The sequence below is a fragment of the Anabas testudineus genome, chromosome 7 (assembly GCF_900324465.2).
Source record: "Anabas testudineus chromosome 7, fAnaTes1.2, whole genome shotgun sequence".
Classification (NCBI taxonomy): domain Eukaryota; kingdom Metazoa; phylum Chordata; class Actinopteri; order Anabantiformes; family Anabantidae; genus Anabas; species Anabas testudineus.
The window spans coordinates 8,221,190-8,242,478 of record NC_046616.1 but is presented as its reverse complement, the minus strand read 5'-3'; the positions used below and the strand labels follow the sequence as shown (position 1 = coordinate 8,242,478).

At 38.5% G+C, this 21,289-nt stretch overlaps 2 protein-coding genes and 1 long non-coding RNA gene across 5 annotated transcripts; 1 reads left to right on the top strand and 2 right to left on the bottom strand.

Moving 5' to 3' along the window:
- Positions 1 to 2,220: 2,220 nt before the first annotated feature.
- Positions 2,221 to 9,728, bottom strand: dalrd3 (DALR anticodon binding domain containing 3). Of its 2 annotated transcripts, XM_026367750.1 has the most exons (13): positions 9,202 to 9,662; positions 7,834 to 8,141; positions 7,009 to 7,319; positions 6,606 to 6,664; positions 6,391 to 6,492; positions 6,245 to 6,309; positions 5,827 to 5,885; positions 5,625 to 5,707; positions 5,326 to 5,452; positions 4,588 to 4,646; positions 4,371 to 4,487; positions 4,225 to 4,293; positions 2,221 to 4,024 (listed from the first exon to the last, which is right to left on the bottom strand). In XM_026367750.1, exons 1-13 carry the CDS (start codon positions 9,433 to 9,435, stop codon positions 3,905 to 3,907), a joined length of 1,713 nt encoding a protein of 570 aa, XP_026223535.1. In that variant the 5' UTR covers positions 9,436 to 9,662; the 3' UTR covers positions 2,221 to 3,904. The 2 variants fall into 2 exon arrangements, 1 of the variants encoding a protein (XP_026223535.1); XR_003299269.1 differs by lacking the exons at positions 2,221 to 4,024; positions 4,225 to 4,293 and having other exon boundaries at positions 4,402 to 4,487; positions 4,588 to 5,048; positions 9,202 to 9,728.
- An 834-nt stretch (positions 9,729 to 10,562) lies between these two features.
- Positions 10,563 to 14,952, top strand: LOC113167279. 2 transcript variants are annotated; one of them, XM_026367752.1, is made up of 2 exons: positions 10,563 to 11,245; positions 13,485 to 13,788. In XM_026367752.1, exons 1-2 carry the CDS (start codon positions 10,708 to 10,710, stop codon positions 13,763 to 13,765), a joined length of 819 nt encoding a protein of 272 aa, XP_026223537.1. In that variant the 5' UTR covers positions 10,563 to 10,707; the 3' UTR covers positions 13,766 to 13,788. The 2 variants fall into 2 exon arrangements, with proteins under 2 accessions (XP_026223537.1, XP_026223536.1); XM_026367751.1 differs by lacking the exon at positions 13,485 to 13,788 and adding an exon at positions 14,628 to 14,952 and having other exon boundaries at positions 10,585 to 11,245.
- LOC113167281 lies at positions 14,681 to 16,810 on the bottom strand. Its single transcript, XR_003299270.1, has 3 exons — positions 16,679 to 16,810; positions 14,855 to 15,027; positions 14,681 to 14,752 (listed from the first exon to the last, which is right to left on the bottom strand). It is a non-coding gene; the product is annotated as an uncharacterized LOC113167281 (long non-coding RNA).
- Positions 16,811 to 21,289: the final 4,479 nt, after the last annotated feature.

Genomic DNA, 21,289 nt, shown 5'->3' with positions numbered 1-21,289 from the left:
CAGTCATGTGAAATGGTACAAAAGTATGATACATTTAGTTTGGTTCTTTGTGTGCAAAATTAATCTGATTGTAGCAGGTCTTCGAATTTAGTTAGCATTAGGCAAATGCAACCTTAGACCAACAACAATAAACTGTATAACATGTAGTTCTCTTTCAAGGGTAACATTACAAAATTATTAATAATATAATTATTAGGTGAGACTATGGGTCTAGTGACAGGTTGGGTGTTAGAGATTTCTAGAATTTGATCTGGATTATCTATTATTTCTAATTTTATTATAAGTATATACTGTATAAATGTAGTGTACAGCAATCTGCACCTTGTGTTTTTCTGTTATGTTAAAAAAAGATGAATTAAATGGCATTTGTCAGATATTTTATAGTTTATGAAGATTTCAGGAAAATACCAAAACAGCACAATCATCTTCACTGTTATTTTAAGTTGAGTATAATGATAGTTCAGGGGATAATGAATCCCCTCATTATTAAATTTAGGTAATTAGGAAATCAACCTTGTAGGATTATTGCAGAGATTAACCAATAACACTGAAACTTGGAGGTTCCAGTAATCGTCTGTATGGGCTCATAACTAGGCTATATGCTAATTACAGCTAGTAATCTCAGCTATGGTGAAATTATCCACTAATAGTATTTATTATTATTAAGGCAGTCAACTGCTCTATCTGTGCTACGCTTAATTAAAACAAAACCAATTATCCTGGTAACTAATTTATTATACGGCTATTATGTCCAATTTCTGCATCTAATTCTTAGTTTCACTGCACAACCATGAAAATAAACCGAATGTTGCAGGAAATCTGTCTGAAATTAGAGTTCAAACGTGGACAAATAGGATATCTTGGAAAGAACAGATGTGATTCAACATTAGGAAGGTACCCGAGACACAGCTGTGTGTGCACACTAGGATTAGACAGATATATTAGTTTGCTGATCTAAATGATTGATATTGGTCATATTGCTTTAAATCTTGTCTTTTATATTGCTTTAAACACATGATGGTATAAATGTTTTTTTTTTTTCTGGAGAAAATTACTAACTTACCTATTCATTTAGAAATTATGTAAAGCCAATTTATATACCCTGAATATCTGCTCTGAAGTTTATTGGTCTAACAGTGCATGTGTATGATTTGTCCCATATATAATTTGGAAAGATCTTAAAATTGAGCAGTGAGAGAGCGGAAATGCAAGATCATCATATTTTAAATGACCATTTGTTTGATAATCAAGCACTAAGTCCTTCAGTCTTTCCTGCTTTTTTCCTTTTTTTCTTCCATTAAATGAGTAAATGGAAATATAATAGGGAGGAAGTGTGGCATAAATGATGCATTGAAGTTGCATATGGAAGAAATTATTTGAGAGTGAAAAGAATATTCCTCATGAATGACATCATAACGACATTATTAATACAGCGTATTTCACATTTGATAAACTGAAAACACACATTTGCATCTGTATGCAATTATGCAGTATATAATATTAGTAGGGATATACAAATTGAATGCCACATATTGTGTAAATACAGTACACGGGTCTATTTTTGACAGTAGAGATACAGGAAGAAATTGAGAAAAACAGCAGCAAGGAGTTCAAACAGAGGCAAACTCTCCCTCTAGAATACTGTTGACGTGTTTTTACAGAAGCAACAAAGACCCTTGTGTATAAAATAGCAAAACTGTATGAGTGAAATTGATGAGTTTAAGTTTGTGATAAATGTAAGCAGAAATGTGAGGCAGCCCGTAGAACTCAACATTTTCAACGTCAAGAAGCTGTTGAGAGGTCCATGCAAAAATATAATGTATATACTGTATGTATGCAGTGTTGCTATCTCAGGTCAGGGTATAGCAGTGGATGTCAGTGTGTACATCTGTATGTGGCTGCAGCCAGAGACACACACACACCGAAAGACAATCTGTCACAGTTATTTTAATTCTGCAGAAGGTAAAGACATGAAAAGTGTAGGTGGACAGATGTGCAGGCGCGTGTTTGGCAGTATTTTTTATATTCAGATAAGCTACGTATTTTTAGGGGTCAGAGACATACACTAGTTAGCGCCTGTGAGCTGTTGCTTGACAGATTTTTATTTAGTTTGGTTTTTGTTTACAATCAAAAACTAATTGATCAATCTTTCCCTTTTTAAAACAATTGTATATTCACTTATTTGAGTTATGTTGTAGCTGTTAGGTTTTCACAATTAAATCCATTCATAATACTTTTATCACACAGCATTGATTTAACTGAACATACATGTAAACAAACAGAACATCTGTTTACTGTGAGATGGTAAAAGGTAATAAATCAAGTCTTTCTGCATCTCTCCTGTTTTAATACTGTAGATGTTAACATGGTGGATACTTAAATCAGCATATTATAAACATACCCTCCCTTTTCTATTAGAAATCTTAAAAATCCATTAAAATCTACAGGTGACTTAGGGACAAACAACATTTCATGCAGTGGGACGTGAGTTTGTTTTTGTTTCAAAGGGAGAAAATTACTGTAAAAAAACACCACACTACCACAAACTAATGTTTAGCACAAAGTCAGTTAAAACAAGCTATGGCACATTTAGACACACAGTAATTCCATTTTAGGTCGTTATTTGTCCCTTTCCAAAATGTATAAATAACACTTCTGGCATATAATTCTTCTTATATATTATTTTTCATGCCATGTCATGCATTTTCTAACATGTTGGCACAATACTACAAATGATGCTAATGAGTTATTTTTGTCACACCCGTTACATCTGGTATGCTTCTGATTTGTCAAGCAGGATAACTATAATCTCATGACTCTATATAATCATGAGCACAGTAATTAAGACTTATTATGCAGAATATATTTTCTATAAAGGCTACAGCTTTTTCAAAACTGACAAATATTTATGGCAATAATAAAGTACAATAAATACAAGGTGGTTAACACATGAAATCAGACCCTCAACAACAAAACAAAGACCCTCAACAACAAAACAAAAAGTATTTCTTTAGGCAGTTACTAAGACACTTATGTGTTTCAAAGAGGGGAAACTCAGACTTTAAATAGAAGGGGGCAGATAATAATAAGGCAATTTGGAAAGTTAGAAAGTCTTCACACAGTTTGCAGTTTGGCATATCTGGACTGATGTTGGCACCAAAATCACTAAAACTCTTTTTATCTGCATCTTGGGTGAAAAGGTTTATAAACCTACTGTATTGTCACGTTATTACAGGACAATTTTTAATATTGAGTTCCAATAGAAAACTAACAGAACATTGTTTTGTCTGGTATGGTTGTTGCAGGCCATCATCTAAACCTCCTTAGCTAAATACTCGAAGCAGGAGTTTTGTGCCACAATATGTCCTGACTGTGACCAGAAAAATAGCAATTAAGACTGTTAATTAGTGGGATTACCGTAGGAAAGGCAGATTTTTGTGCCTTTTCTATCCAGCTGTTCCCCCATCAGCCTTATGCTGGGCTGCGCTAGATGGCTGCTTGTGGTAGCTTCAGATTTACTCTTCAAATATCAACCTTCTCATCAAACTCTTGGCAGGAAGGTAAATATGCATATTTCTCAAAATGCCAAAAGCCAGATTCAACCTGTTCTACTAACGTTACTTTGCATGATTGATGGGTAATCTTTAAAGTGTTCAGTTACAGTTTGTCAAGCTACAGGAATAAGTCACAATAAACCACAGAAGCTACATAGTGTGCAGGTAAAAGAGTTTTTCATAACAGACTGTAAAACCAGGGACTGTACAGAGACGCTGCCAAAAAGAAGAAGGGTAATAATGTGTCAGTTGGATACATTTAGTTTACAAGCAATGTGTCTGTATGTTGAAGTTACAAAGCAAAACGTATGTGTTCACGGAGCTCTCAGACCGAGTGAATTATGTTCAGGCTATAGTTGCTTGATGGGAGGAAGGGTAAGGGTGTCCAGAGCACTGTGGTAGAGCTCTCTCAACGCTCTCAACAGATACAGACGGCAAAACATCTGGTTAAAGAGATGAGGCAGCGGCTCCTGAAAAGAAGGAGAAAAACACATGAGACAGGGGAAATATGGCAAATAAACAGCCAAGTGAGTATACATGTTGCTCTTCAAACACATAAACACTGATTTCATTTATTCAGTGTAATGTCCATGATGTATTGCTGTGTACAAAAAAAACTTATTTCCCAAACAGAAATACACACAGGTGTAGAGTATAAACACATCCTCACCCCTAGCACATGGACTCTGTTGTAGTACGAGCTGAAGTCTTTACTGAGTGACACCAGGAATTTACAGATCTGAGGAAAACAAACGCATTTGAATAACTCAGATATCTTCAGTTTAGATTAGTGTACACTACTGATCGCTTACCTACCTGTTCAGTTTTAATATTCAGTCTGGCTCCTCCACTGTCACTATCGAACGCCTGTCCTAATTGATCCAGCAGCTCGGAGAACGGAATGAGGTAATTGAACAGGAGCAGCCACTCGCCCTGTCAGTCACAACACAGAGAGAGCATGATTGGATCACCACTGGAGTGCTGCTGTCGGGATAAATAAGTTTTTGATGACATGAAAGGAGTAGAGTGGTACCTCTTCTTTGAGAGCTGAGAAGTCCAGCTGCGAGCCCTCTGGGATTTCTGGGTACAGACCTGCAGATAAAACAGTCTTATATTTAGGGGTTCAGCTTATATTATATAGTTACTTATGATTATCATATGTTTTAAATATTAGTGGGATTTCCTCAATCACTAACATCTTTTATGACAAGACTGTTATCCTCTACTGATCATTGTCCTACAGTACAGAACTGGCACATTTACATTGATCAGCTTAATGTTGTACTGTTGTTGTGTCTGTCAAAAAGACATCAGCAGCTTATCTTTCAAGTCCCTGTATGTTGCGAGGTGAAGCCTGTGTAGAGCTTGTCTCCCATAGTGTATCCTGATGCCTGATGTCCTCTCCATTAAACATATGCACATATGCACCCAGGTTTGATGGACAGGGGTCAGCATGAGCACTCAGATCAGTCTGTGGCTGTGCAGTTTTGGCAGCTGTCAATCATAGCCAGTATTAGGTTTGTCAACAGTTAGCAGAATTTTTTCTGTGAGACCCTTCACATACTTTGGGCACCAATCAACAGATCAGACTGTCCTTCAATGTCAATGCTACTCACTTTATCTGTCTGTGGTTTAAATGTTGTGGTTGATCAGCGTTCGTGTCTATAATGATTTCAAGTTCTTCCTGTGTTTTACTTCTCTGCAAAGTTATTGGATGTTTTTAATGTTGATGGAGGAATTAAATGAATCTCCTGCACAGCACAACACTCACCTTTCTCCACTCCTCTCTCATAGCTGTCAAACAGAGTGTGCAGTCTGGCACAGTTATACATCACAAACACTCCTCCTCTTGGCCCTTTGGTCGACACGCTGCCTTCCCTCTGGACATCTAGTGTCACCTAAACAAAGAACTGTCAATCACCGTGACTCATCTGGTGACATTACAGAGCATAAATCAGTTTCTGCGTGATGAGATCAGCTTGTCACTTTCTTATTTGATCAATATGGACGTTTGGGGCAAATGCACAACAGACGTGCAAACACAGACACACAGCTGTAATGATAACTCACAGGACTGGTGTGAACTGTTGACAGCAGTTCAAATCTGACAGTGGTGGAGGTCATGACCCTGATGATGTCATCCCATGTCTGACCTACAAGTGGGATATAATAGGTGATATTTCATACCAGTTCATTTAAAGTTGGCAGTCATTTTTATCAGTCAGGTCATTTTCTTAACTAAGGAGCATGAATAAATAAATACATGTTACACCTGCTACTTGATCTCCATACTTCATCTCTGATGCCTCCTTCATCTGACCTCTTCTAAGCCTGGAGGAGAGGAGGAAGACAGAAGCCTCAAACAGACAGCTGGGCTAAAAATATACTTCGATAACATGTGAAAAAAAAACTGCTCCATCAACGCCTACTACTGTTCTTTTAATTTACTTTAATTAGGACAGCAATTTGCTAGTGCAGAGAAGATCCTACTAAGAGTGTTAACAAACATCTGTCTGCTGAAGAGCTGTGCAGGGAGGGTGGAGGCAGAGGAGATGTGGGGAAGGGAAAGTAGACAGGAAAGACAAATGGAGACAATACAGTGAGGAAGGGGAGAGAGAGAACAAAACAAGAAAGACAAAACAAGAAATGAGAAGACACAACTGTACACAATAAAAGCTGATGTGTCTTACTGCAGGTACTGTGCAGCAGTGAGGTGAGAACCAGGAGTCTTCACAGGCCCACACACCAGATGTCTCTGCAGACACATGGAGCACAACAGGTAAAAATAGCAACAATAATGCAGCACATGAACGTGTGTGGGCGTGTGTTTGGTTACCTGTATATGTGCCGCTCCACTGGCTCTCCACAGCATTGCTATCTGCTGCTGGCGAAACTCATCCTGACACGATGTGACATGCAACACTGTTGCCGTGGCAACCTATGAAAGATGCAGGAGTATTCAATCAGTGTTGTGTTTGGTATTTTAATGAGAGAGTAGGACATAGTCATTTGTTTTTGCTTATATAGTGCATTTTTGTGTGCGTCTGTCACCGTGCAGTCAGCTGTTGCTAGGTCCAGTTGTGCCAGGTGGGAAACACTGTCTCTGTGTACTGAAACACATTTACCAACAGTCACACACAAGCAACTGTACTAGCTCTCTATCTCATAACCTGAATCACTGAGGATCCTAACAGATTCTCTATGCATTTAGGGAAATATACTTATTGGTTTATTGGGTAGAGGTTGAAAAAAGCAAGGAACGCAGAACTAGTAGGTAAAAAAACAAAGAAAAATTGATTTAATTTGTTTAACTCAAGTAAACACATTTACAGACCACTATTTAGACAGATGAGATGGATTGTACCATAGCATGAGCACACACTTACAATTTAACCATAAACTGCATCAAAAGTATTGGATTCTCAAAACAAAAATCTAATGCCTTTGGTCTTACCTGTGCAGGTACCAAGACTAGGGTCATATCCCAGCAGCCCCTCCTCCTGGAACACTCGTTTCAGGTTCACCCGTAACGCTCCCTCGTTTTCCCCCTCCTCTGCCTTCTTCCCTCCCCCTCCACTGGTTCTCCTGCCTCTCTCTGTTTCCCTCTCTCTGTACGGAGAGTTCTCCAGGGCCTCCTGGATTTTCTCCTCCCGCTCCTCATTGGTCCAGTTGGCCGGGGCTGTTGGCCAATCGATTCCCAGAGCTCGGAGAAAAGTAATAATGTCGCTGTCTTCAGGTAGCGTCGGACAGTAGGATACTGAAAATCTGAGACAGATAGGAAGACAGTACTTTTAGCCTATTACTATTATTTCCAAAAGGAAAATCTTGCTTTCAGAAGTCAGCCAGAGTTTCACCTTTCTCTTCAATTAATGATTTTATCTATTCTATTTTTTGGCAACTGACAATTTCAACAATGGTTTAATTGTTAAAAATGGAAAAGATGTTTTTTTTGTTGATTTTTTATGAGTGGGTAAAGAATGTGAGTAACAACAAATGGGTATGAACAATTTAGTTCATATAATTTTATAACAACTCAGCAGCTCTACTATGAATTCTGCTTTTATGTTAGAATTTCTCAGTTTTTGATTAGACTGTCAGAAAGGTGATATTTCTACCATATATTGATTTTTGAGGTTGTAGTGAGTTGTTGAGTCGTATTGGAGGACGTCATATTAAAAGGAGTTTCTAATGTTTTGGCCACCCTGTTTTATTAGAGAATATATTCGCTCTAAAGACCATTTGATCATTTCCTTTTATTCACATGCCTGTCCTCACTCACCCCTGTCTCTTCAGCAGCGCCCCTATGTGGTCAGACAATAGAACAGTCCTCAGCTGGCCCAGAGTCAGTGAATCAGGAGTGGGTATGTTGGGTTTAGGGTGCAGCGCAGGGCAGTTGAGCACCATGCAGCCCTGCTTCTTACTTGAAGGCTTCAGGTACTCAGTGGCTCCATCTGCCAGCACAGCCCTAAAGGCTGCAGTTCGATCCACTCTCACCCTCAGCCCTTCACCCATCACCTCTCCACCAGCTATAGGGAGAACCCCACGGCCACGGAGGGACAGGACCCTGGACATCACTGCTGGAGGGACCTTGGTGGATGCAGTTAAAAAAAAAAAGCAATATTAGTGCAATGAAATGTCATTTGGGATATTTCTTTGCTAATTGCACTTATGTAATGTACTTAATACTCAAATTCAAATTAGAAATACATTAAACTGTGTTTGTTTTTGTAGCTAAAATGAATGTGAAAAACCTAACCTCAGTATCAGATGAAGGAGATAAGATCAGTGCATCTCTAGATGTTTTTGCAGTGTACCACATGCAAAACATTACCATCCTCCTACTTTTAGATGCACACACATGCCAACAAAGGCAACATACCTTTGTGTGGTATTAACGATGACATAATTTACATTCATTATCAGTCTTAAATCGTCTTAACCTGATGACTTATACCTTTATGAAAACACTGACATAATAACAAGCTATGGCATAAACCTCAGTGTGATTTTATGCCAACGCTGCTAAAGAACAGCTTTGACTTTCTTGCAGCTGTGCAGCTGTGTTTGTCTATCTGACCCATATTGCATGTGCCACTCATGGGTTAATAATTACTGCTGCAGGCGGCTGATGTCTGGTCGATCATGGTGGGGCAAAGTTAGCGGCCTGTGAATAATCCGCGGGTTCCGTTTCTGACTGATGTGAGGTTTTACGTGTGTTTTATTAAACATGTGATGATAAAATGAGGAGCACGGTGGGAATCAGCTGGGCTCTCTGGAGCAGATAGTTCCGGCTCTGTCTTCCTATTGGCCGAGTCACGTTCGAAACGGTGGAAAACACCTTCCGTCCATTTAAATATCCCTGCGCTCGCAGACTTGATGTCTTCAGCAACTGTCAGGGAACTATGCTGCTCAGCGGAAGATTAAATAGTAGGCTGACTCAGTATATGAAGTTTGATGTGATTGTTTAATGATACAACCGAGCAGCGACTCCTGTTTTTAAAAAGGACTCTTCCTAAAGCGCCACTCGCTCTTTTTTTTTGGCGTATCTAACTACGCATTCATTGTAAATAATAAGACAGACGTCGCGAAGTGACCTTTAAAATGCACTACAATGCTTGTAAATCCAACAGGTATTAGCCAAACCGACCTGTCCGTCCGCGTACATCGTGTTCAGCATCGTGGTCGGTGACAAGAAGTCCCTGTTTCGGAGGTTTTTAGCGCTGCTCTCCTTGAACCAAAGCTTCTCCGGTTCGGGGAAGATCCTGTCGCCGCTTCCACGACTGGCGTCGGGGACATTTTCACGCTTTCCCCGCAATGCGGAGCTCAGCGCCCGGACGGTAGGGGTGATCCGGAGCGGCGAAGGCTCTTCGATATTCTCCATCACCAGCACCACAACGTAAACAGGTGAGCTCACTACCAGGTTAGATCAGCTCATCCACACCCTGCTCATACCTCCTGCTAAAACGCTGTCACACTGATTGGTGCTCAGCAACGCTGCAGAGTTACACGTGATATTCCAGCCCCACGGTTGATCACTGATCGATGTCGGATACTGGCTGTACATGAGGACTGCATTAGCTGTTTTCTTTAGTGGAACTACCGAGAGTCGGTCCGTGTTTCTGTCCAGGCGAATTTCCGTGTCGGACCAGTGAAATGTACAAAACAGCGCCATCCAGTGTGGGGCAGAGTAGCTGCAAGCTCATGTACACTACATGGGCAAAAGTACTTAATGTAGATGTTTCCTAGTTTAAACTCGTTATAATATGTTAATGTTACAACAAACCACTATATTTTAGACATTTGTGTTCTTCATACTTTCTGGAAATCAAAATTTGTTGCAGAGTACGTGCTCTTGGGTTACTCTGACTTTGAAATATTGACAGGATATGTTGCTGGTGGACAGAAACCAAACATGAAGTCCCAATGCACTAAGATTAAGTGTGTGATATACTGTGCACTGTAATCCTAAACTATAGTATTCAATACAGATTTATTTAACACCAATAGAGTGTAAAAACTCTGTCATTCTTTAAAGCGTTGTGTTGCGAAATTAGGGCAGAGGTGCAGGGATACACTGAGTACACATACTCAAGTACTTGGGTTCACTTTTGAGGGATTGTACTTCCATTTAATGTTTCTTTTACTTTTACTCCACTACAGTTTAGAGGGAGATACCTCTCTTACTACCTTACTTTTGTAGTAATTGTTATTCATTTTCTTTTTTTATGCATATATTTCACTATTGAGGGTTAAATATTTAATATTTAATTTGAATATTAGAATTTGTACCTCGGGTAAATTTCAGAACTTGTATTTAGTGTTTCAGTCAGAATGCAGTTCAGTTCATAGTGAAACATCTACTTGTATTTGAGATTTTCTTTGTAGGCGATTACTTGCACCGTTTCTCGTGTATTGAATGTACGTCGATTACTTCTGGTTTCATCTGCCTCAAGACAACGTACACTTCACAGAGTCTAAATCAAACACTTTATTTAAGAATAATTCAGTAATTTGTTTTATCTACGGGGTGAGGGATCTGTCTTTGACCACGCTTCTTCCGGCGCAGAAATGTGACGTCATGAGCGCACACATACAAGGGAGGTGTTTGTAGTAAGTTTGGACGCTGCAGCTGCAACATTTTCCTCAAAAGAAGATGCACAACTGGCAGGAGAACGAAATTAAAATACTTTTGAGCCTTCGAGGGTCAGAGGTGATCCGCAACCAGATCACGGGCACGGTGAAGGACTCTGTGGTTTACCAGAGGATGGCCAAGCTGCTGGCGGAGAGGGGGGTGTACAGGACACACATGCAGGTTATCAGTAAACTGAAGGCGCTGAGGAAACAGTACATGAAGCACCACCAGCAGAAGACCCGCTGCGGGAGCGACCGAGTAGACTGGCCGTTTTATGAGCAGTGCCACCGGGCTTTCGGGAATCCCTGCGTGGGTAATTCAATGAAACGGCAGCGGAGTCCGACCCCTCCACCTGCATCCACACCCCCACAGCCACCTCGGCCTCCACCTCCGCCGCCGCCGCCGCCCCCTGCCATGAACGAGGAGCATCAGGCGGTCGTAGTCGGCCTTTGGGATGAAGTTGACGACAGAGAGATCAACAAACATCTGGGTCCAGTGGAGGTAGACGACGATGAGGACCAGTACAGTCCGCCGGGACAGTTCCGCACGATTAACGCCAGTAAGTGCCCATATCCGGAGGGTGTCAATATATTCAGTATTATCCTAACAGCTGCCTCATATTTGATCCCAACCTATTAACTATTTTTATTAATTTTTTTCCCCATTTTATTAATGACCCAACAAGATAAATCCAGCGGTTTTTCATCCGGTCTCCTCATACTAATTGCGCAGTTTCCAGTTTTTCAGTGTCATGCCGTATGGTTCATGGTTTCTGTTAGAGCCAGTTTTTCATCAACAGTTACCTGCCAGCTCTTAAACAGAAGGATGTTGTAGGTTTAACACAATCAGTGTTATTTAAGTTCTTAAATACCACCTGTATATTTATGTGCCCTCACGTTTACTAAACCACTTAAAAGTAGTCAGTGGATATGAAGGTGCATATTTATTTATTTATTTATTTATAGTTATTAATAGTTGAGAGACAATAAGCAAGTATTGTGACTTTTATTGTGTATGCAACAAGAAGAGGCTGAGATAAAAACAAAACTGTTTGCCACATCTCAAAATGAAAAACATATTGAGAAATTAAACAGACCAGGGACATTTCACTGAGCTATGTTGACTGAACTTTAACATTTTAGGCGCTGTGGGTATAGTAGGACGAACAATTGGTATGTGGTGTCTGATACAAAAAATAGCCATGGGCATTTGAAACTTAGTTTTATTCATTTATTTATTCTGCTGCACTGTGATAATTTAAAGGATTTATTTTTGCTTATTTTGTCTTAAGATTTTCCAGCAGGCAACAATGACAAAAATAAATCTCAATTTTACATTATATGTGTGACAACGGCTATTGTTAACCCTCCTTTAAATTGCCTCAAGGTTTCAAAATAGTCTCACCCTGGGGTGTATGTGTGAAATGTTGGTGTTTGTTTTGTTGTGAGACCCATTGCAGTTGTTTCTCCTAGAAGACCTTTCCATGTAGACTGTAGGAGAAACTGTATCTTTGACAACTCAGTTGTCATGCATTGTGTTCAGTATGTTAACGATTAGGACTGAACACAATCGCAAATAACTGGAGAATTGGGAGACTCTAAGGCCAGATACAATATGTAACTCTACTTTCTCCAGTACCGTCTTCCTACTTTATACCTGCATGTTGTAGCAGAATTAGAGTCTCTGCCTCTTATCACCTACATGTTGCAGCAGGAATCTTTGACCATAATCCTGTCTTTGCAGTTTCCTGTTTTGTAGCATAGGCCAAGAGGCTGCAAAGCAGCCTTGAATTATGATGCACCCTCCACCATGATGTTTCTATGTTGGTTCACAATTACTTTTTTAAGCCATATGTAATGTTGCATGTTCTTTACAGCACACCTGAAGTTTGCCAAAGACCTCCTTGATACTTCACATTGCTACTGTGGAGGAAAATGTGGATTCATTAAACTAAGGCTGAATAGTTTGTATCAGTGTGCATGGTGTAAAAATCTAACTTACCATCACCCAACTATCATACCAGTATGGTGGAGAAAGCATCATGATTTTTGGCTCCTTTTCTGACTCAGAGCCTTCAAAAACAGTGTCCCAAGCAAAGCATTGTTGGTACAGGGAGGCTGACATGGCAGCATTCGCCACATATTTATTGTTTGAAATGGTTTTGAAACTGTGCATTGCTGCATACAAGCACAAAATGAGGAAGCATCTGTGAGTATGCCTCATCAGGCACGTGAAAAGTATCGACTACCCTTTAAAATTGTTTGCTCTGCATAAATTCTTATAAGGTAAAAGTCATGAAAAATAGCAGTGATGTTTTTCAACAACATTAACACTGACATTTCTACTATGGCAAGGGATGCAGGCAGCAGCCATGGTATAGTAAAATAATGACATCAACAATGTATAGTGGTTTTAAATATGTGAGCTAGTAATAATAAGATTAAAAACTACACTGCTCAAAAAATGAAGGGAACAGTTAAAACACACATTAGATCTTGATTGTGAACAAATTATTAAATTTTTACTAATGCATATTGTAGAATTTGTTCAGAACAAAGTGAAATAGCATTTATCAATGGAAACCAAAATCATATCATGGAGCGGTGCATTCAAAATCACACTGAAAATCAAAGTGACTTATCTAAGTTGTATGACCCATACAACATCACAACAACTCATAATGTATGCACTCCTGACAACATCTGGGCATGTTACTGATGAGTCAGCTGATGGTGAGGATCTTCTTCCAGACCTGGACAAGGCCATCAGTGAGTTTGATGATACATAATGTCCCATAGGTCCTCCATTGCTTTTTGGTCAGGGGAACATGAACATGAAGACCCGTCAGTGGCATCAGTGCCCTCGTCATCTAGGAAATGCCTACACACTCTGGGCACATGAATCCGGGTATTGTCCTGCACCAAGAGGAACCCATGTTCCAGTTGCTCTGATGATTTCATCCCAGTACCTCACAGCAGTCAGGGTACCGTTGGCTATGACATGGAGGTCTGTGCAGCCCTCCAAGCATATGTCTCCCCATAGCACCAGTGACGCACCACCAAACCTTCATGTTCAGTGATTCTCCACCGTTTCTCCAGACTCTTTTACACCTGTTACATGTGATCAATGTGAGCCTGCTTCAATCTGTGAAGAGAACCAAGTTGCTCCAACCAACCATGCTCCTCCTGTTCCTCTTTGCACAGAGACAGACTTTCTATGGTCCTGTCCAGCTCTCCTGCTATCTCCTTTGTGACTATGCTTACAGACACATGAGACGTTTTTGTACCTGTGCATGTACGGATGTGCCATCTCAGAGTAACTAGACTATCTGCCTCCTGCTATCAGTAGTGATATGGACACTTTCAAAACATCAAACTTGAAATAAATCAGCCAGGAAGGATAGAGCTGTGGAGAGAGCTTTGGTCAAAAACATTCCCATTTTGGGTTTCTTTGCTTTATGTCTCCGCTGCACTTGTTGTCACTTCCATTTACACTAAAGCAGAAGATGATTCACAATCATTTGTGCTTCCAACATAGACATAAGTTTGACTGACGTGGTCATATACTGTAATTACTCTGATTAAGTTTTCCCTTAATGTTTTTTGAGCAGTGTATTTATCTAATGCTGTCTGTCATAAAGTAAATAGCATTGCTTTTAATCTCTGCCACAGCCCACAATTTTTTAAGTCCTTTGGATATTGTGGATAAATTGTAGATACAACACAACCTTCTGATGTCATTTGAAAACGTATTAATGTTTTAAGTCAACATTACATTTTTGTGCTCTATGTCTATATTCTGGTTGATGTTTGGTGTATGTAAACATTAAACCTTGCAGGTGAAAGTCAGCACTTTAAGCTCATACCATTGTTTTATTTTTTAAGTTCAGTGTGTTGACACAAAAATTGTGTCGCTGAACGGCTGCATTGTGTCTTTTCTAGCATACTCGGTGCCATCAAAGAAAAGGAAAACGACAGTAATGGAGCAAGTCTCTACACTAGTGTCAGCAACTGTGTCCCAGCTTCGGGAGATGGATGCCGCCATGCAGGCGCAGGAGGATGCCCGGCTGCAGAGGTTGATGGACCATGAGAAGGAAATGCAGAACAATCTAATGAGTCAGCTGGTAGCCATGCATGAAAGGATCAGTCGAGAAAACCATGAGAGACACCTTGAACTCGTAGACAGGATACTTTCTAGGTTCCCTTCACCTTCAGCATCTTCAGGTCATTGACTGGCTCTTCCTGTGTGAGTGTTGGAAGCGGACAACAGGATTTTTCTGCTATAGGTGACTTTCCTCCATCAGCTGACTAGTGCCTAAGCCCATGTTCCTTTTTAATTTCACTGCAATTCATAAAAACATAAGGAAAAATAATTCAGACAAAATACTGCCTGTTTTGGCCTGTAGATAATACTGGTTAAATCATGTTGACACTACATGCTCTATTCACTCCTCATGTAACTTTGATTGTATTTGTTTAGTTAACCCATACAAATTGTATACTATATGACTGCAAACTGACAGTGGTGTTGATAAGACACAAGAGTAGAGAGGAACAATGACAAACACTAACCTAAAAGGACATAGCACTGCAATTTTAAAATGTATATAACTCAAAATTCTGTATACCACTGGACAACCTTAAAATATTTAGAGCAGTAAACTGCAAATGGCATTTTCAATTAGCTATGTAGGCTTGCAATAATTTTGCAACACAGCAAGTAATTTTAAGACATGTTGGTGTGTCGCATTTTCTGACATTACTCATTCAGAGAATGTGTAAAAATGTGCATAAAAATAGCTCTATTTCATCCAGAGCTTCTGTTCTGCTGTACACAAAATGTTTTTTCTTACAGCAAAAAAAAAAAAAAGAAAGACGAGTGTTCAGTTTGCCATCATGTATTCATGGAGTAAATCTGAGGTCTGCCATATGAAGCAGCAGTATGAACATAAGCTTCATTTTACAGGAAAGACAACAAATGCATTTTAAACAAATGTAATGCAGCATTTGATGCTAATCTGAGTTTAGTATGTTAGTGTAAATATGATACTAAAATCTTCAGCAAAAGCCAAACAAATCACAGTGGCAGCTGCCAACTCTTCAGTAAGCATTTCTTTTTATTTAGGATTATTTGTGTGCTGCAAGAGTGTGATTCCGTTTACTGGACAACATGGGTTGTAACATAGTTTAAACAGCAGTGCTGTGTCAAATAATGTAAAGACAGAGAAACCAGAGTTAAGCTATAGACACCACTGTAACACTGTGGCTAAAGAAGAACTGCTCTACAGTGGTTTATGTATGGTCATCTGTTGGTAGCACAGGTCAACACTGGTGTACAATAGATAATCTAAGAAGAATATACACGTTGACTGAATTTAAAATCTGAGATTTATTAGACATGTCCACTAAGAAACAGAAAACAGAATAAACAAAATGTAGTAGTATACTCTGCAAATGGAAAATCAAAGGATTTAGCAACTAGCTCGTTGTTCTAGGTGTCCTTCATAGCTGACACGAAATTCCCGGTTGCATTTACTGTTGTCAGCAATCCGGGAGAAAACGTGTCATTGAGGAAAAACACCTTTAGCGTCAGACATCAAATTAAAATTCTGTCATTACACACCAGTATATCCTGGTAAAAGCAGTAACACAGAATTAAATTGCCCCAATGCTGTTAGTTTCACTTTCTTCTGTGATTCAGTAGCATCAGAGTGGATACAATACAAATAAGCTAAATAGTTTTATTATAGTTTTATTTTGGTTTGTCCTTCCCTCTGTTTTTGTATTTATATTGTAGATACTATACAGTTCTATATGGTTACCAATGTTTCACTGTTTAAATTATTATTATTGGGTTTTTTTTTTCATCATGGAAAAATAAAGTTTGATCTAAAATGACATTCGCGCTGACTTCAGATAGTTCATAAAGCTGCAGCTGAAAAGTGAGGATATGGTACATGATGTATAGGAAGAAGGCTGTTCTGATCATGTACCTACTGGTGGATGAAACGATACATTGGTTCCCATCAGGCCATCTGGATGTCCTGTGCATTGTGGGATGGAAACGGACCCCATAACCAGCTGGAGCTCAGAATCACAGCTGCATTATGGGTTCCGTTACAATCCCACCCACCAAAATAAGGGTCAGGGCAGTGATCTGGTCTGGTTAAGTCTGGTCAGGACAGCATGGCTGAAAAGAGAAGAAACAACAAATGGCGCGAAACAGGTGAATTTAAACAGTAAACAAGTTCGGGTATTTTTCTATAGCTCATTTAGGCAGGAAACTTTTATTTTGAAACGAGCACTAAGCTAACATGTTGTAGTGACATTGGGTCTTAAAGGGTCAGTGCACTGGAGGTAAACAAACACTGATGCTTTATACCCAACCTTATGTGACAGTAACAATTGTGTTTTGGTAACTCACTGTAAATCATATTTAAAAGAAATAAGAAAACAAATGTCCTATTTCCTGTTTTCATGACAGCCCAACTAGAAATTACATGATTTCACCAACTTCAAAGAGAACAGTTTTGATTTCATTGTAAGACGGTTGTAACACATTGGCTTCCTCTGAATCACTTTGTTTATATTTCCAGCAGAGCTGTGACCATATTTTACACCACCAGTAAGGATTTATGTAATGTATTGACACTACAACTCATAAAGCTCTAATTCTACATAAATTAAATGGAAAATTGTTTTTAGTTATAAACAAAGTTGTAAAAAAAAAAGACAATTTGACTTTCTGCAAATCCTAGCTGGCCTAGTCCTAGTTCATTGTATTGTTGCGCAACATTAAATCTTATTAAATGATCAAAGGAAATTATGTTAGAGCACTGACTTTAGTTTTTACTGAAAATGTGTTCAATCAAATAAAATAGATTTCTGTTTGCTAACACTAAATTATAACTAAAAGCTCATTTAAAAGTCTTGGCTAACACTATTGCAGCAGCTATAAATAGTTCTAACTAAGAAGCAAAGAACAGAATTCTTAGAAGGGTAATCTTAATTTTTTTTTAAGTTAATATGTCTTAAAAGTTGTTGTTTTTTTCAGAAAGTGCATATACTTAAAACAAGCCTGTGCCTCCATATGTCAGCTTTCAATATGCCTAAATGATCTATTAAATATTAGAGCAGGGTATGTAGATGAGATGACGCTTACAGTGTCACACTTTTAAAATAGCCTTTTTGCAATTGCTGCCCCATCTTGAAAAACCTGTTGTGTATTATCAGTTGAGAGACGGAAAGAAAAAGAAAGCAAACGAGATGGAGCACGAGAGGTCAGACTGACAAGGAAGAGAGCCGACAGCACAATAAAGGGAAGGAGAGAGCTGAAAATTAAGGAAGAGCTTTACACTGTTGTGGACTGTTCATGTGGAGCTTCAGACCCTGGTTTATAGTTTCCTCCAACTTTTTTATCCTTACAAGCTTCAACTCAACCTAAACCTAAACCTGAACAAAGAGGCAGTTGATGAAAGAGGACGTATCAAATAAATCAGAAGCTCCACTATACTTTCAGTTTGTCAGCTGAGTGCATTTACACAGGAATGACGGAACATTCCTCATGAGCAAGTAAACAAGGGTTTATAAGAACAATGCGAATACAACATTTAACAGTTTTGGAGGCAAGTAGGGAGAAACACTGAGTGGTGAAAAGAGGACTGGCACTCAGAGAAACAGAGACAATAGACTGAGAGTAGGCAAAGTGAAAGTACACAAGAAGCTGCAAAATTAACAGACTTAAATAAAATGAATCACAGTGATGATAAGTTTTGTAAAATAAAGGTTCTGCAGCTCACCAACACGTCTGAGCAGTGTCACTTCTCTGTGGTCCCGTCTGCCTACAGCTCCGGGAATCCAAACTTCCTCTTTAAATACTGTAGAGATTCATTTCACTTTCACTTCTCCTGATCAGACAAAACTCCTCCTTTCCTTCCTTTGTCCACTCCCTCTGTGCCTCCTCTCCCTGCTGGAGAGACACAGCAGCTACTAACTTATGTTTTTACTTTAAATATACTTTAATGCTTATTTTTGTAAAGTAGTAGTGTAAGTAGTTTGCAACAAACACAAATAAATAAAATTCTCAGTACAGCAGATTTGTGTAATGAAATGTATTTATTTTATGCAGTATGTGCACCATGATCGTTCAATTGTTGTGCCACAGGCTAATGTTATATATAAATTGTTATATTTCATAGATCACTTCAACAAGTAAAAGCTGTATATTTCTGTTCATGGTGTTCATTGTTAAAATACTTTTTACATGTTAGTACAACAAATAAAAATCTCTTTTCTTAAATGAATTAAATAATGGCTCGGAAAACTCAGATAATCAGTGTACTAAGTGTATGTGTGTGTGTGTGTATATATATATATATATATATATATATATATATATATATATATATATATATATATATATATATATATATATATATATATATAGTATTAACATTTTTGTTGCTAAACTTGTAGTTTTCTGATGCAGATGAATTCTCCGACCCATGCACTATGTTCCTCAGTCGGGAACTCAAGACTAAAGGTAATAACACTTTTAACTTATGCTTTTAATTCATTCTTAAAGTGTATTTTCTATATCCAGTGTGTATCTTTCATTTCTAAACTTTACTATATAATTTAAATTTAATTTTATATTGTACATAAAAGTATTTCAACAGTGTTCCTGTAGTTTTAGTTCTGGTTATAGTTCTGACCTGAAGTGTTTTGGTGGGAAATTGAAGCATATTTTCTAAAAAAAAAAACTACAAAGTTTTTCAAACATAAATTGTCACCACTTTCCTGTGATAAACTTTTAATTTGTGGCTTTTCCAATTAAGACAATGTCATATCAGTATCAGTATCAGTAGGATCATTAGTAGCAGTAAAATATAATTTTTTTTTGTGCTGATGGTCAGTATAGTAATAATGTAGTTTCCGTAGTACTATTAGTACTCAGGGAGGACATGTGGCTTGTTGGTTTTCTCTTTTACTGACACTTTATTGATAAACCAGATATTTTGCTGTTAGGAGAAAAAAAAAACTCCAGCTGAACAGTATTTTGTTGATGCTGGAGATAAAGACACACAGTTTGACTCATGTCCAAAGTTTCCCGTCACAGCAGATCCATTTTGACGATTCACACAGATATGGCGTAAAACACCAAAGATTATAGCAAAGCATCAGCAAAAGCCTCAAATGCAGCTTGTGATTCTTAACGCAGAACTGTTCTGGTTTAAATAACAATAAGAATTTCACTGTATGTATCTGAAATGTTACTGTGAAGCTCCAATGTGCAGGATAAAATCTACAAATACTGGTTTTAGATTTGTTTGGTAGATACTCAGTAGTAATGGATTTGACTGCAGATTTTTCAGTTTGCTAATTGAGGCCTGTAATCTGACTCCTTCCTTGTGTTAATTAGAAACATGTGCATGTGACATGATGGATGATGTGGGACAGGTGTGATCAACCGAGTGTGACCGGAGGAGTCTCATTAAGTTCGTCTGGGTTTCAACCTGGAAAGTCCGGTGGATTTGGCAGACTACCTGATCCTCCCTGGGGACCTCCAGCAGCCAGGAGGAAGGTGAGATAGGTGGAGGGAATGTGGTTACTTGTTCCCTGATGGAGGAAACCTGGGTGCGACTCCCACACTTTGACCTTGAATGTACTTCAGTAATTCATAGTTTAGCAGTAATGCAGTTTGTTATCTGACTGGACAGACAGGAAACCAACGAGGCTTCTGCTTCTGCTTCTCTTAAGTTAATACTTAATTCAGAATAAGTATGAATTTAGCTTCTGTTGTAGTTTTCACACAATTTGATTAAAGTTAACTTTACAGTTAAAGTTTAACTCCAACTTATTACTAAAAATAACTAACGTAGTCACAGTTTGTGCAGCCTGGTGCATATTTTAGTGAATCAGCAGCAGGTGAAATGAACCTAAAATGTGAAAACTTATATGAAAGCTTATAGTTGAACAAATCGGGAGAATAAACAATAATTACAATAACATTAAGTAGGTGTAAATGGATCAGATTTATGTAGTAATTAATGTAATGTCTGTATAATATTTCTCAATTTGTATGAAAGTATAAACAGTTGTAGGGTTATAAGCTACATATGACGACGTAAAGTAATGCAGTCTAATATATCAGTAAAATATGCTGCTTCATGAAGTGGATAATGTTTTTATATTTGATTGTTTGAGGCTGTAGTTTGAGCTGTACTGAATAGTTCAACAGAACCCAAAATGACCCGTTTAATCAACACCAACCACCAAACCGAATATTATCACCTTCACGAAGCGAGGCTTTAATGTAGAACTATTACACTGTGCTTAAACGGCATCAGTTTTATTTACTGACAGGGTGTATGCTTTGCCCCAGTAAACTATTCGTCTGTTATCTAAAATTAAATAACAAATTGTCTTTATAACATTTGTAGGTTTGGTCTAATTCTTCCTCAAACATTTTATTAATAGTCACATTATTATTATCTTTATACTAAATGCTTATTAAATAAAGGGATTTTGTCCCACGGTTTCCTCCATTAGACAAACTCTCTGCTGTAGAGGTGCCGTTTCTTAGACACCACAAGCTGCAGCAC